This window comes from Lepisosteus oculatus, chromosome 2 (genome assembly GCF_040954835.1).
Source record: "Lepisosteus oculatus isolate fLepOcu1 chromosome 2, fLepOcu1.hap2, whole genome shotgun sequence".
NCBI lineage: Eukaryota > Metazoa > Chordata > Actinopteri > Semionotiformes > Lepisosteidae > Lepisosteus > Lepisosteus oculatus.
In genome coordinates, this window is record NC_090697.1 from 30,267,427 (window position 1) to 30,281,505 (window position 14,079).

At 50.9% G+C, this 14,079-nt stretch overlaps 1 protein-coding gene across 2 annotated transcripts in view; it reads left to right on the plus strand.

The window, feature by feature from the left end:
• Positions 1-10,540, plus strand: part of LOC107078410 (MAM domain-containing glycosylphosphatidylinositol anchor protein 1) — a 177,332-nt gene extending 166,792 nt beyond the window's left edge. Inside the window, exons 17-18 of one of the 2 annotated variants that reach the window (XM_069178576.1) lie at positions 1,338-1,446; positions 6,094-10,540. In XM_069178576.1, the coding sequence (XP_069034677.1) occupies positions 1,338-1,446; positions 6,094-6,188 (204 nt within the window). In that variant the 3' untranslated portion in view covers positions 6,189-10,540. The remainder of the gene's footprint in view (positions 1-1,337; positions 1,447-6,093) is intronic. The other variant, XM_069178577.1, reaches the window with a different exon arrangement.
• Positions 10,541-14,079: the final 3,539 nt, after the last annotated feature.

A 14,079-nucleotide genomic window follows, 5' to 3' on the forward strand; every position in this document is an offset into this window, starting at 1 on the left:
TCATTTCTTCATTTCTTTCTCTTTTTAATTGTATAATGTTAGCATGCCCAGAGGGGTTGGGCAGCCAGTTGTCCTTGGACCCCAAGAGGTTTTTTTTTCTCCTTACTGAGGAGTTTTTGGTTTCTCTTCGGGTCTTTTCTGTTCTGTATTCACAACACGTATGGTCACTTGCTTTGATAAGTGCCTTTGGGGCAACCTGGTTGTGAAAGGCGCTATGTAAAAATAAATTGAATTGAATTGACTGCTCGGTAAGCACTGGGGGTAATTCAGATTCCTCTCGCTTGCTGGCCTCAGTGGAACTATCTGACCAGACCAACCCACTGACCCCTCGCTGTGGCTGCAGTGTGTATCACTGCAGGGGGCTGACTGGGAGGACTGCTCAGTCTACCTCAGTTGATCCCAAAACTATAAATACAGTGTGGTAAAAACAATTTCAACAAGCAGTCGGTGGAATCCGTGTGTGTGGAGTAGCCCTGTTGTGTGTGCAGTGTGTTACTGTAGACAGTGCTGTGTCTGGAGCAGTGTGTTACTGTTGACAGTGCTGTGTGTGCAGTAGCCCTGTTGTGTGTGCAGTGTGTTACTGTTGACAGTGCTGTGTGTGGAGTAGGCCTGTTGTTTGTGCAGTGTGTTACTGTAGACAGTGCTGTGTGTGGAGCAGTGTGTTACTGTAGACAGTGCTGTGTGTGGAGCAGTGTGTTACTGTAGACAGTGCTGTGTGTGGAGCAGTGTGTTACAGTAGACAGTGCTGTGTGTGAAGTGTTTTACTGTAGATAGCTGTAGTTTAGTGTTCCAGTCACAGCTCACTGGTCTATTGTCTTGTGTCTCACTCTCTTCAGTGGTGTGTTATACTGCAGCTGTGTGGTCTCTGACAGCTCTTCTACAGGCCTCCTGTCTCAGGCCTGTCTCACTCTCTTCAGTGGTGTGTTATATTGCAGGATGTGCGCTCTCTGACAGCTCTTCTACAGGCCTCCTGTCTCAGGCCTGTCTCACTCTCTTCAGTGGTGTGTTATATTGCAGGATGTGCGCTCTCTGACAGCTCTTCTACAGGCCTCCTGTCTCAGGCCTGTCTCACTCTCTTCAGTGGTGTGTTATACTGCAGCTGTGCGCTCTCTGACAGCTCTTCTACAGGCCTCCTGTCTCAGGCCTGTCTCACTCTCTTCAGTGGTGTGTTATACTGCAGCTGTGTGGTCTCTGACAGCTCTTCTACAGGCCTCCTGACTCAGGCCTGTCTCACTCTCTTCAGTGGTGTGTTATACTGCAGCTGTGTGGTCTCCGACAGCTCTTCTACAGGCCTCCTGACTCAGGCCTGTCTCACCCTCTCTCTTCCTGCCTTGCAGGTGGTGTTTGAGGGGGTGCGTGGCTCGGGCTTCGAAGGAGACATTGCGATCGACGACGTGTCCGTGACCAAGGGCCGGTGTAAACAGGACAACCCGATCTCCAACACAGGTGCGTACCACTCCCCGGCTGGGTGATGCTGCTTGATACCTCTCTCGGCTGCCTGGCCTGCTGCTGACTCTCCTGGAGAAGGGGAGGGGACGCAGAGAGTGTGGGATTAAGGGGGATTGACAGAGCAGAAAGAACCTCACGAACTGCAGGTGTGGCAGACGCTGAGCATGTCTGGCTGGCCAGCGGGTCTGGGCAGGACTCCAGCCCAGAGGGTCACGGAGCCGAGCACACAGAGCCAGGAGTTCAGCTCAACTGCCCAACCGGCCAAGGAGGTTTCCGGAGATCCCAGTGCAGTCTGCTTCAGACATCCGGATCTGCAAGACTGCCCATTACGAAGGAGGGGGGACACCGATCGGATCACACTCCTCTCATTAACAAATGGGTGTCAGCTGCAAAGCCCCGAGCTTCTGAGAGAGTTAGTGTCCATGACAACGATTGAGGACGAAACACTAATATATAAAGAACAGAGCGGTGGCTTGCAAACACCTCCTTCGGAAACAAAGCGAGCCAGTGGGAGTCAGTGAAGAACACAGTGAATTATTTATTAATCTGGAAAGAGGAAAGCAAACTGCCAGCAGGAGAGAGCAGAGCTGAGGAGAGAGACAGACAGGTAATTAGTGCTGTGAGATTCAACACACACACACACACAACACACTTACTGCACACACGACGCACAGCCCACACGACACGTACTGCACACACAGACGCACAACGCACACACTGAATTATCCTTCTGGAAAGAGGAAAGCGCACTAACAGCAGGAGAGAGCAGAGCTGAGGAGAGAGACAGACAGGTAATTAGTGCTGTGAGATTCAACACACACACACACACTCACACAACACACTTACTGCACACACGACGCACAGCCCACACGACACGTACTGCACACACAGACACACAACGCACACACTGAATTATCCTTCTGGAAAGAGGAAAGCGCACTAACAGCAGGAGAGAGCAGAGCTGAGGAGAGAGACAGACAGGGAATTAGTGCTGTGAGATTCAACACACACACACAACACACTGCACTCACAGACACACACAACATACTTACTGCACACGCAGACACACACGTACTGCGCACAGAATACACACATGACACAGACACACACATATGAGACACAAACTTCTCACTCGGACACGCACATGACACATGCACATGTACACATGATGTACATACTGCACACACAGACAAACAACAAAATATGGTGCACACATACAAACATATGACACCTATACTCCTCACACAGGTATATACACATGACACACAGATGAGACAAAGTCCGACAGGCACACACAGAGAGAGACAGAGGCAAGTCTCTCCAGTAGAATCAGGTACTTCTAAAAACAGAGTTGCAAGACTGGTGCACAGGTGTGAGTCAGGGCAGCCAGACTCTGGTGTACAGGTGTGACTCAGGGCAGGGGGTGTACAGGTGTGAGTCAGGGCAGGGGGACTCTGGTGTACAGGTGTGACTCAAGGCAGGGGGACTCTGGTGTACAGGTGTGACTCAAGGCAGGGGGACTCTGGTGTACAGGTGTGACTCAGGGCAGGGGGACTCTGGTGTACAGGTGTGATTCAGGGCAGGGGGACTCTGGAGTACAGGTGTGAGTCAGGGCACGGGGACTCTGGTGTACAGGTGTGATTCAGGGCAAGGGGACTCTGGAGTACAGGTGTGAGTCAGGGCAAGGGGACTCTGGAGTACAGGTGTGAGTCAGGGCAGCCGGACTCTGGTGTACAGGTGTGAGTCAGGGCACGGGGACTCTGGTGTACAGGTGTGAGTCAGGGCAAGGGGACACTGGTTTACAGGTGTGATTCAGGGCAGCCAGACTCTGGAGTACAGGTGTGAGTCAGGGCAAGGGGACTCTGGTGTACAGGTGTGATTCAGGGCAGGGGGACTCTGGAGTACAGGTGTGAGTCAGGGCAGCCGGACTCTGGTGTACAGGTGTGATTCAGGGCAGCCAGACTCTGGAGTACGGGTGTGAGTCAGGGCATGGGGACTCTGGTGTACAGGTGTGAGTCAGGGCAAGGGGACTGGTGTACAGGTGTGATTCAGGGCAGCCAGACTCTGGAGTACAGGTGTGAGTCAGGGCACGGGGACTCTGTATGGTAATATCCATGGTAAAAATATTGTTAACAATAATGCGAAGTAAGAACTATGTCCCCATTTAGTAAACAACAATGAGCTGCAGATGTAATAGAAATCATCTGCCATAAGGATTGGCTTTCAGACTCACACTGCTTTGTAGCAGAGATCCAGAGAGCTATCCCTACCTCCCATGTACCCTTCTCCTTTGTAAACCCTGACGCCTGGGCATATTCAGGGGTCAGGCGCTGCCAGCGCGGTGACTCCCCTCCCTGCCCTCTGACGCGGTGAACGTGCGCTCTGTTCCAGCCTGTCGCCCAGGCCCAGGCAGGCAGCGCTCAGCGCTCTCCCTTCCGGTGTCTCTGCCGCAGCACGTCGGGGAGAATCTCGGCTCCCGCTGGCGGTCTGCGCATCAGCACAGACTCATCCATCATCCTGCGCCCCGGGGCTGCACTGCTGCCAGGAGCTCGCCGACAACCTGTTGCCCTTCCCGGCCCCTGCCCCTCATGGCACTGGTCTCTGTGTGCAAGGAGAGCACTACTCTCAGTCAGTCAAAAAGACTGGAAACCCCAACTGGCCATGGCAATCCACAATCCAGGCTGCCCTCTCTAATCTGGGATTAAGTGGTCCCAGCCGGGCCAGGCCACTGTCCCAGAGCGCTCTCGTGATGCAGTGGCTGGCGTAGTGCAGGCAAAGAAGTCGGGTGGAGCGTCCCCTGCTCACGGCTGAACAGCGCCCCCTGTCTGAGGTCTGACGCCTGCTCACGCGCTGTCAGTAAGCGGGAGCTGCGTCTGTCCCCAGTTGAGCACCGTCCGTTCAAATTAGCCACCTCGCCTATGGAGAAGTCTCATTTAGGAGAAGTCCGAACACCAGCTGGCAGATTGGGGCTTGGAGGCTTGAAAAGAGAGGGGTTTGTCAAGATGCTAAATGAATCAAAAAAATAATCATAAAACCAACGGTGAGCAGCACCCGTCCCGAGGAATCCCTGCCGACTCCGCTCAGACAGCAGCTGCAGGTGTGTGCGTGTCAGGAGACGGGAGACGGGAGACGGGAGACGGGAGACGGGAGACGGGAGAGAGGCACAGCTCTCTCTGCACACACCCACACGGATCGGACCTCCGGAGCTCGAGCAATGGAGCAGGCCGGGGAGGGACTCTCCCAGCTCCCAACTCTGGCCACCCTTCAGAGGTCCTTGAGAGAGACATCGGGAGCCGCGTGCTGGCCGCTCAACCACTTTTTTATAGAAACGGAAGGGGAAAAAAAAAAGCTTTATTATGAATACATTGATTTTCTGCCAGCAGGAAAAACCCTTGATATAAATTCATATTGATCTTTTAAATACAATATCTGTTCTTTATTTATTAAACTCATTTACAGGCAGCTTGCATGGTTAATGTTCAGCACAGGAAGGAGGGGTGAGGGTCCTAGAACTGTCAAGAGCAGGATGCAGATCTTACGTCCCGGTTGCCCGGTAACAGTTCGCCTGACAGAGCCCTTGGAATCCTTTGTGTATGATATCTAGTAATGGCCCTGACCCCAGCTCGCTCTGGTAATGATCCTGACCCCTAACGGCCCTTAGTAGTGTAATGTATCTCTGCCTATAATGAGCTAGGTCCCCAGGTACCTGAGTGCTGAATGGTGGACTTAAGCAAACCTCCTAACCAACACATCAAAAGCTAATTCTGTGTGCAAGATTCCCATGGGGCGCTCAGTAAACAAAGCAGTAAAAATGAGATGGTGTGATGTCAGCTCTTACCCAGCCCTAAATCGAGCTGTACCATTTTAATGACAAATCAATAAAATATGGTAATATGTCAGACTAATGGATCCTGTGCTATGGCAGGCAGTAGGGAGTGGCTAGAAGACAGGACAGTTACAGGAAGCAGGAATCAGGGTGTTGCTAGAAGACAGGTCAGTTACAGGAAGCAGACAGCAGGGTGTTGCTAGAAGACAGGACAGTTACAGGAAGCAGACAGCAGGGTGTTGCTAGAAGACAGGACAGTTACAGGAAGCAGGGTGTGGCTAGAAGACAGGACAGTTACAGGAAGCAGACAGCAGGGTGTGGCTAGAAGACAGGAGAGTTACAGGAAGCAGACAGCAGGGTGTGGCTAGAAGACAGGACAGTTACAGGAAGCAGACAGCAGGGTGTGGCTAGGAGACAGGTCAGTTACAGGAAGCAGACAGCAGGGTGTGGCTAGAAGACAGGACAGTTACAGGAAGCAGACAGCAGGGTGTGGCTAGAAGACAGGTCAGTTACAGGAAGCAGACAGCAGGGTGTTGCTAGGAGACAGGACAGTTACAGGAAGCAGGAAGCAGGGTGTGGCTACAAGACAGGACAGTTACAGGAAGCAGACAGCAGGGTGTGGCTAGAAGACAAGTCAGTTACAGGAAGCAGACAGCAGGGTGTGGCTAGAAGACAGGTCAGTTACAGGAAGCAGACAGCAGGGTGTGGCTAGGAGACAGTTCAGTGGCAAGAAGCAGGAAGCAGAAAGTCATGGTGAATTGTGTGCCACAGTGTGGAAACCAGCCCTGTTGTTCATGTCTGTGTGCTTGCTGTTTCAGCAGTCCTTCCCGGCAGAGCCTCAGAGCTGCTGCCACTTCCTCTCGGCGCCCTGCTGGCCTGCTCCCTCTTCTCCGCCCTTCTGCTCTCGAGATGATGAGTCCACAGAGCGCCCCCTGCCTGCAGAGGCTGGCACTGCCCCGCCGTGAGCTCTCTCTTTGCTGTCTTCTTCCCCTGTTTCTTCCCACCCTCTTCTGCCATCTCTTGCCCCCACTCCGCCCATGCTCATCCTACTGTAAGCCCCCTGTCCTGCTCTCCCTACCCCTGCTGGACTGTTCCTTCCTCTCTCTTTCCTTCCCATCGTGCCCACTCCCACGGTCTCCGCTGCGAGACCGCCGTCATTTCTCTGCTGCCCTCCTCCTCCTTCCCTCCTCCTCTTCTTCAACACTTCACGCCCTCTCGTGCCCCCTCTGCCCCACCCCGGACACCAAAGTGTCGAACACTCTACCAAAGATGCTGAAGGACCTGCGGAGGAGGGGGGCTCCCCAGGAGAGGCACACCTGGGAGGCGTTAGCAGTCTGGCCCAAAGCGGCGGAGCTGAGAGACTGCACAGCTTGGCGCTGCAGCCAGAACTGCTTCCTGGTGTCGGACCCTGCTGGGCCACCAGGAGGACCAAGGAGAACTGGTATCAAAAAAAAGACAAACTCTTCGTAGAAACAAGAAACAAACGTAACAAAAGAAGCACAAATTTCTACTGTTTTTTTGTTGTTTAAAAACCTGTCTGTGAACCATTCCCTTCGCCCTCTCGCACCTGCATCCTTCCCCCAGGACCTGGGCTGCCGTTGAGTTTGGGGTGTCAGGGCAGGGTGAGGGGGCACCTGCGCCCCCCCCCCAGCAGCTGCAGCAGAGACAGCGCTTTGCTTCTGCCTTCACTTACTCCATATACTCCGCGCCGGCTGCATGTGTGATAGTGCGACCGCCTGACTGCTGTGCTGCAGAACCCCGACACCCCACCCGGTCTGGCGCCACCCTGCTGCTGACATCACCTGATTGCAGGAGTTTTTCAACGCGTGGATCAGCCCCCTGCCGCTTGCACACACCCACACAAGCACCTCTCCACGGACATGGACCCCCAGTGCCACAGCAGACGTTGTGGACAAGACTGAGTCCCTGGCGGTTGTGTAACAGGACTGTGTTAAAGGGCTGCCTTGCAGCTGGCTCTAGCAGGAGAAAAAGGAATTCTGTGAAATCCCCCAGATGTTCCAGAGGTCTGACTTCACTGTGCAACCAGGACAGATACCTCTGCTCCCTCCAGGGCTCTGCCGGGCACCCTTTAGACTTGTGTTCAGTGGACATACAGTATATCTCTCTTCTGTGCATGGGAGGCCAGTCAGAACCCTGGAGACAGTCTGGAGGAGGGAGAGATTGTATTCCTGTTGTCAGAGCCCTGGGGAGATTCTCGAGGTGGAAGGGATTATATTCCTGTTTTCAGAGCCCTGGGGAGATTCTCGAGGAGGGAGAGATTGTATTCCCATTGTCACAGCCCTGGGGAAAGACTGGAGGAGGGAGAGATTGTATTCCTGTTGTCAGAGCCCTGGGGAGATTCTCGAGGTGGAAGGGATTGTTTTCCCATTGTCAGAGCCCTGGAGACAGTCTGGAGGAGGGAGGGATTGCTTTCCCATTGTCAGAGCCCTGGAGACAGTCTGGAGGCGGAAGGGATTGTTTTCTCGTTGTCAGAGCCCTGGAGACTGTCTGGAGGAGGGAGGGATTGTATTCCCATTCTCAAATCTGTTTTATTATCACTGCTCCCAACTCCAGAATCTGTCTTTCCCTTTTATCACTGTCCCGGCTGTAGGCATCTGTACTCCTGCTGGAGTCCCTGATTGTCTCCATCTTAGTGCTGCTCCCTACCATATGAAGGGCCAGAATCTCTCCTTTCCTCACCCCTCATCTGTTGTTGCTAATGTTGTTGCTTATTTTATTTTCATATATTTGAAGTGTGGGTCATTATAAATGCAGCTGGAGACTACCTGTCAGTTTTCTTCTTAGTAAGCAGGGCTGGGCAGCTCTGGTCCTGCAGACCATTATATAGTCTATATAGTTTGATAGGTCAAGGACTGAGAGCATGGTTGGGTTGTGATTTGTTTATTCAATTCATTCATTCAGTCATGTCAGGAATAGCTAGCTGTGGGCCTTGCGACATACAGAGAGCTGACATTTTCTTTTCAAGTGATCTCTTAACTACCCAGATGAGCAAATCACCTTTGTAAATGGTCAAAATCAAATTGTTCGAACTGCCGATTGAAGAGTGACCCCTAAAACTGAACTGCAGTTCTCCAGGACCAGACTCAGCCTCTCCTGCTGTAGGGATGCCTTTTACTTGAAACAGTGCTCAGACAGTGGCCTTGCATGTGAATTCGATCAGCCCTGCATATACTCACAGGTCACATTGTACCTGTTAATGAAGTATTTCGCTCTTTAGACGCTAGACGATCAATCGCCAACACATTTAAAACTCTTCCACTTAATGAGGATTCCAGTTCAGCTGACTCCAGATGCAGACTTTTACAGAAGTGTTGTTCAGTAAGTCTGTCCTTGCAGACACAGTGTTCGGTAAATGTGCACTTACAGATGCAGGGTTCAGTAAGTGAGCTAATACAGACACGGTGTTTAGTAAATGAGCTAATACAGACACGGTATTTAGTAAATGAGCTCTCATGGATGTGATGTTCAGTAAATGAACTCGTATAGAGACAGTGTTCAGTAAACGAGAACCTGCAAGAGGCTGTGGTCATTCTGGACCATGCTGCTGATGACAGAATGAGCACTGGTAAACAAGGCTGAAGCTGCTGTGTTTTCACTTTCCTTCTGAGACTACTGAAGGTTCAGCACGGGGAGCTTTCAATTATTTCCAAAACGTTTGCTTTTGTTTCCATGTGTAAGAGCTCCAGCAATTTCCATTGGAACACCCCTACCAGGCTCCAATGTAACTCAACTAGGTGCCTCCCCCACTGTCCCACTCTTCTGCCCGCCCTGTGGGGGCTGTGATCGGGGTAGCAGGGTACCTCCATTGATTTTCAACAGGGCTGACATTTTGGGGTCTGTTCTCACTCCTGCACCCCAGCTCAGCTGCTGAGAGCCCATGGGACCGGGCTTCCTAATAATTCAGCCAGGGAGCACAGAAAGCTACTGCTTTCCTGTGTAATACAGATTTTGAAGAAAGCTACACAAGTCCTTAGCCAGCCCAGGGCCCTGCTGCTGCAGACTGCAGACATCAAGATTTCTATGTAAGTATATATATATACTGACAGCAAAACTAGATAAACACAGCTCTTTGAGCTAATTATGATGTTTCTTTGTTTCGTTTTCCTTACGCTCAGACCTCAGCATAGCTGCTTAGCATCAGTGACACAGAGGCAGACTGTGGACCCTTGTCAGCTCTCATGCAGAAATGCCAGTCCGTAAGACGGTCAGATGGTCAGACGGTCAGTTGGTCAGTCACCCATGCCATTGGTCATGCCTTTGGTCCTGGTTAAAGATCGGGTGTGGTTTCATCATTGTTCGTGACACATGAGCGGCCGGTGAAGAGCTGGGAAGACACAGAGGACAGGAGAGCTCGTGAAGGAACGTGTTCTCACAGGTCGAGCTGTTTAATTCACCCGTTTGAAAACCAGTTCAAGTACCCTTCAAAGAATGTGTCTCTGATTCACGCAGTGAAGAAAGGTACCATGCGCAGTGCGTGAAACTCTCTGAGATGCTGCCTGGATTTCTGTGATACTCAAAAGGAGCAGCGATAAGCTGCACCAGGTTGCTATCTCATCTGATTCAGAAATGAATGATCTTGACATTTTCCAGGGTGCCATCTGTGTCCCCCCAGTGATCCCAGAGTCAGTCCCTCCTTCTCTCCAGGCTGCACGGGCTCTCGCTGCCACTCTGAGGTCAGCCTGTTCCCAGGCATGGCCGGGAAGCTGCAGCAGGCTGGATTAAACTGGATGTTAGCAGTATTAATACAGCAGCAGGCACTTTGTTGGCTCCGACTATCATGTTTTCTTGAGTTCAGCTATTTTTAAATGGATAGAAAGCTCTTTCACAGCAAGCGCCATATCTCACCCCTTCACCTGCCCGTTTCCTGGCCAGGTTGTCATGAATGTACAGATTGTTCGCGAGAGGGTGACGAGCACATTGGCCAGTCTCTTGGAGTGGCTATCCTTGACATCCCATCTCCTGCAGCGGACTCTGACTTTAACACTCCAGTAAGGAGGGACTGACTGCCGGGTTGCTGGCGCCAATGTCTGCCCGTGTTCCCGGTTGCTCTGTACGGCCCGGTACATCGCCACTGGGAGTCCAGAGCCACTGCCCGGAGAGCCGCTGCCCTGCCACAGCTGTGCCCTCTGCACTGGCGCGGTCCTCCCATCAGAGTGCTGGGTCAGTGTATATTCTAGATCATGTATCAGAAAAAATATTTTAGAGGAACAAATATATTTGAAAGCAAATAAAGGAATAAAAGAAAATAAATGAACAATGCCTTCGCTCTCCTGATTTTTCATTCTCCAGACCCCCCCTGCAGGATGCTGTGTACGGGAAGATGCCTGCAGCGTGGCCGTGCTCTTCTACAGAGGGCTTCCTGTGTAGCCCCCTGGTTTGAGCCATAGTGACTGCAGAGTAAAATATGGTCAAGCGCAGGGAAAGAGACAGGCCTTTCCTGAGAGGAACACTGCCTTTCTCCTGTTCTTCAGTTTGAATTTGTCTGTTAAATGTGCTGTTCATGCCAATGTTCCTTTTATACGCATGGACAACAACTACTGGATTGTCGTGTGGGGAAAGAGACAGATGTAGAGCTAGGGTGAGGTTGAGGTTTAGGGTTGGGCCAAGGATATTGTGATGCACCAGGGGTGGGTCACAAAATGCGTTGTACTATTTTAAGAAGGCTCTTAAAATAGGTTGTCCAAACCAGCAGACACATCGACAGCACAGTCCGTAAGGTTCCAAAAGGGGTTCTTTACTTACAGAAGACAGAACAAACTAATCACCACAAAGCAAAATAAACTCAATAAACACCTGGCTCTTTGTTGAAATTCTACCTAAATCATATGTATAATCCCTAAGATACTAGAAACCAGCCAACTAAGCTGCTTACCGGTAAAAATCAAAAACAGACAATTGTATGGATCTTTTATCTCTCACAAACAAGTACTCACTCAGAATCTTTCTTTTATAAAATGCTTCTTCTCCCTTTTTACTTTTTGGTCAACTGCCACATCTTTGCCAATTCAGTAGTCAGCTTATATAGTCTGGGGAAGGGAACATAGCTGCTCCCCGCTTTACTGATTGCTATCAGCCTTCATTCTGGTAGGGGCAAAGATGTCTACAAAGCACAATACATTATGGAGAAAGTACCACCCTTCTAGGACCCTGCTCCTGAAGGCATCACAATATCATTTATTATCACAATATTACATAACAGTTCACTTTTACATTAAGTAACTCGAAATAGAAATTGCAGAATCGAGGCTTAAGAAATACTTCCAAAATTACTCAAAGACCAAATCACAAAAAAACATTCTTCACTTTCCAGGAAAGGGCTTGGATAGAATGATGCAGTTAGACTCCTGTGTATCCTGATGTTCCAAAAGTCCTAAAGGATGAATGGGGGGAACAAGGATCGTTGAACTAGAATTCAATAGAACCTATGTGTGACCCTCAGCATGAGCCAGTGATGCTCTTTATCTTCCTTGTTGTCCATTTTCCCTAATGCATGAAATCTTCTCAGTTCTTCAGAAACACAACTCTTCTTCCTTATCCAGGTGCACGTGGGGCACATCACTGTCCAGTGTACCAGAGCTTGGCATCCTGAGCCAGTCACAGAGGTGATAGCACCCATCGGAAAGCATCGTGACAAGCCCTGACACAGAAGGGATCAGGTCTTTCAAAATAGAGGACTTGCCCTCTGTCTAGGGAGTGGAGTTATGTGTGTTCAGAGCCCATGATCAACTGGGATCGAAAGCCAGCAGGAGCAGGGAGCTGCCCTCATCACACAAACATACTCACATGCAGAAACATTCACACAAACAAGGCACACGTGTACACACACGCACATACATACAAGCAAAGACGTAAGCAGATGGAAACACATGAACGCAAACACAGGCAATCTTGAGATGTGTGTCTGTACAATAATGTCACAAAATGAAACATCCAGCATGTAATTCTGACAAAACGTAGCCATGGAACAGGTTCAATGATCAGCACACAGAACAGTGTTTCGGTCCTCTGCTGGGCACCAGGACCACTCCCAGAGAGAGGCTTCGGGTCCTGTGACATTCCAGAGTCTGCAGGGCAGTGCATGAAGAAAGCAGGGCAGCTTGCCAGTAAACACAGAGGTAAAGGTAGAGGTGTTGAATATTAAATGCTCTTGAGAGAGGATGCTTTCATCTTTTTTGTTCTGCAAGGGTTGCAAAGCAGGATGTGTCACATCTGTTTGTTCCAAATTTGGAGTCACAGGAGGGCTGAAGGGGGCAGTCAGTCTTGAGTTTCTTACCCTGGGTGAAATTGTCTGAACAATCCAAGTCTCTCCCTAGCATTTGAAAGAGCCTACATGTGGCTCTGTGGTTGTGTGGAAGAAAACCCCTAGGCTACAACACAACAGACTGCTGCACACTCTTCTCTTTCACACACCTCCTGACAGCCAACAGGAGGTCTCCACTCAATGCTGACGATGAATTAACTCTTGAGATTAACTGTCTCATTGCTGGACAGGCATCTCCATTGCTGGACAGGGGTCCTAGGACCCCCGTCCCAGGACACAGGAACCCCACAGCCCAGGACACTCCACTGTGCACATCTCTGACGGCTGAAAGACAACATCTCTGTAACGAACAGTTCTTTCCGGACCCTATGCGGACGACACAATCCGAAGAAGTGGGGAAACACTGGGGAAACGTCATGCAGGAATACGGGGCTGAAGACAGGGGGGCGTGTCCAAGGTGCGCTGGTGCACGGGGGAGGTGTGGCCGAGGCGAACAATCCAAAAGAGTAGTCCTTAGGGAATATCCAAAACACAAGGGTAAGTCCAAAACCAGGAGATCCATCAGAACAAGGAATTAAAACCAGAGGCCGGGTCGGAACCGGCGGACAGGGAACGGGAACAGAGATTAAAACCTTAACGGGACCAGGCGCTTCCAGGTCCCGGACTCGCACGATACAGAAACCAGATGCAGAGCCCGGAAGAGCGTCAGCGCCTGGCTTTTAAGGTGGGCAGGGAATGGGAAACAGGTGCAGAGAATGAAGTCTTAAGTGAAAGGGCTGGAGCACCCTTAAGGAGGGGGAACTAATATCGTGACAATCTCCTTCATTCATTAGGGACACTAACAATGCTCCCTCCTGTCTGACAGCTTCCAATTTCGGGGTCCAGAGCATCTCGCCTTCATCAGACCCAAACACACCTCTCCAGGCTGGCTATCAGCCTGCATGTGATAGCCCCTGCCTCTGGGGTTGAGGAAGAGGGACATCTCTTCCTCCTCTGGATCAGCTTCGCCCTTCAGCTGTACAGGCGACACAGGGCCGGCTGTACCTCTGGTGCCCAAGCCCAGGCTTTCTTCCCAGCCCCTGCCCTTTGACCTCCGCACAGACTATGACCCCCTTTGTCAGTAAAGACCTCACCCCTGAGCAGCCATCAGGCAGACTATGTCAAAACTGTTGCAATACTGTGTATGAAAACACTACAGGAAAACACCCTCACATCCCAGTGACGCGGTTGTAAGACGGCTGTGGTTTGGCTGCATTTTTTTTAATCTTGTAATGTGGCTCCTGAGAAGAATCAGAGCCTGAAAAGTGACAGATGGCCTGCAGCCAGATTGATCCTGGCCAGTGAAACTGAAAGGAAAGATTTCAGAACTTGGACTTAGACCTGAAAGCTGAAGCGGACAGTACAGAGGAGATTCTGTAGAGCCTCTCCAACTGCAGAGCCCCTGTGTTCACACACTCCACACCCCTGTCACACACTCCACACAACCGACACACAACTGTCACACACCTGTCACACACTCCAC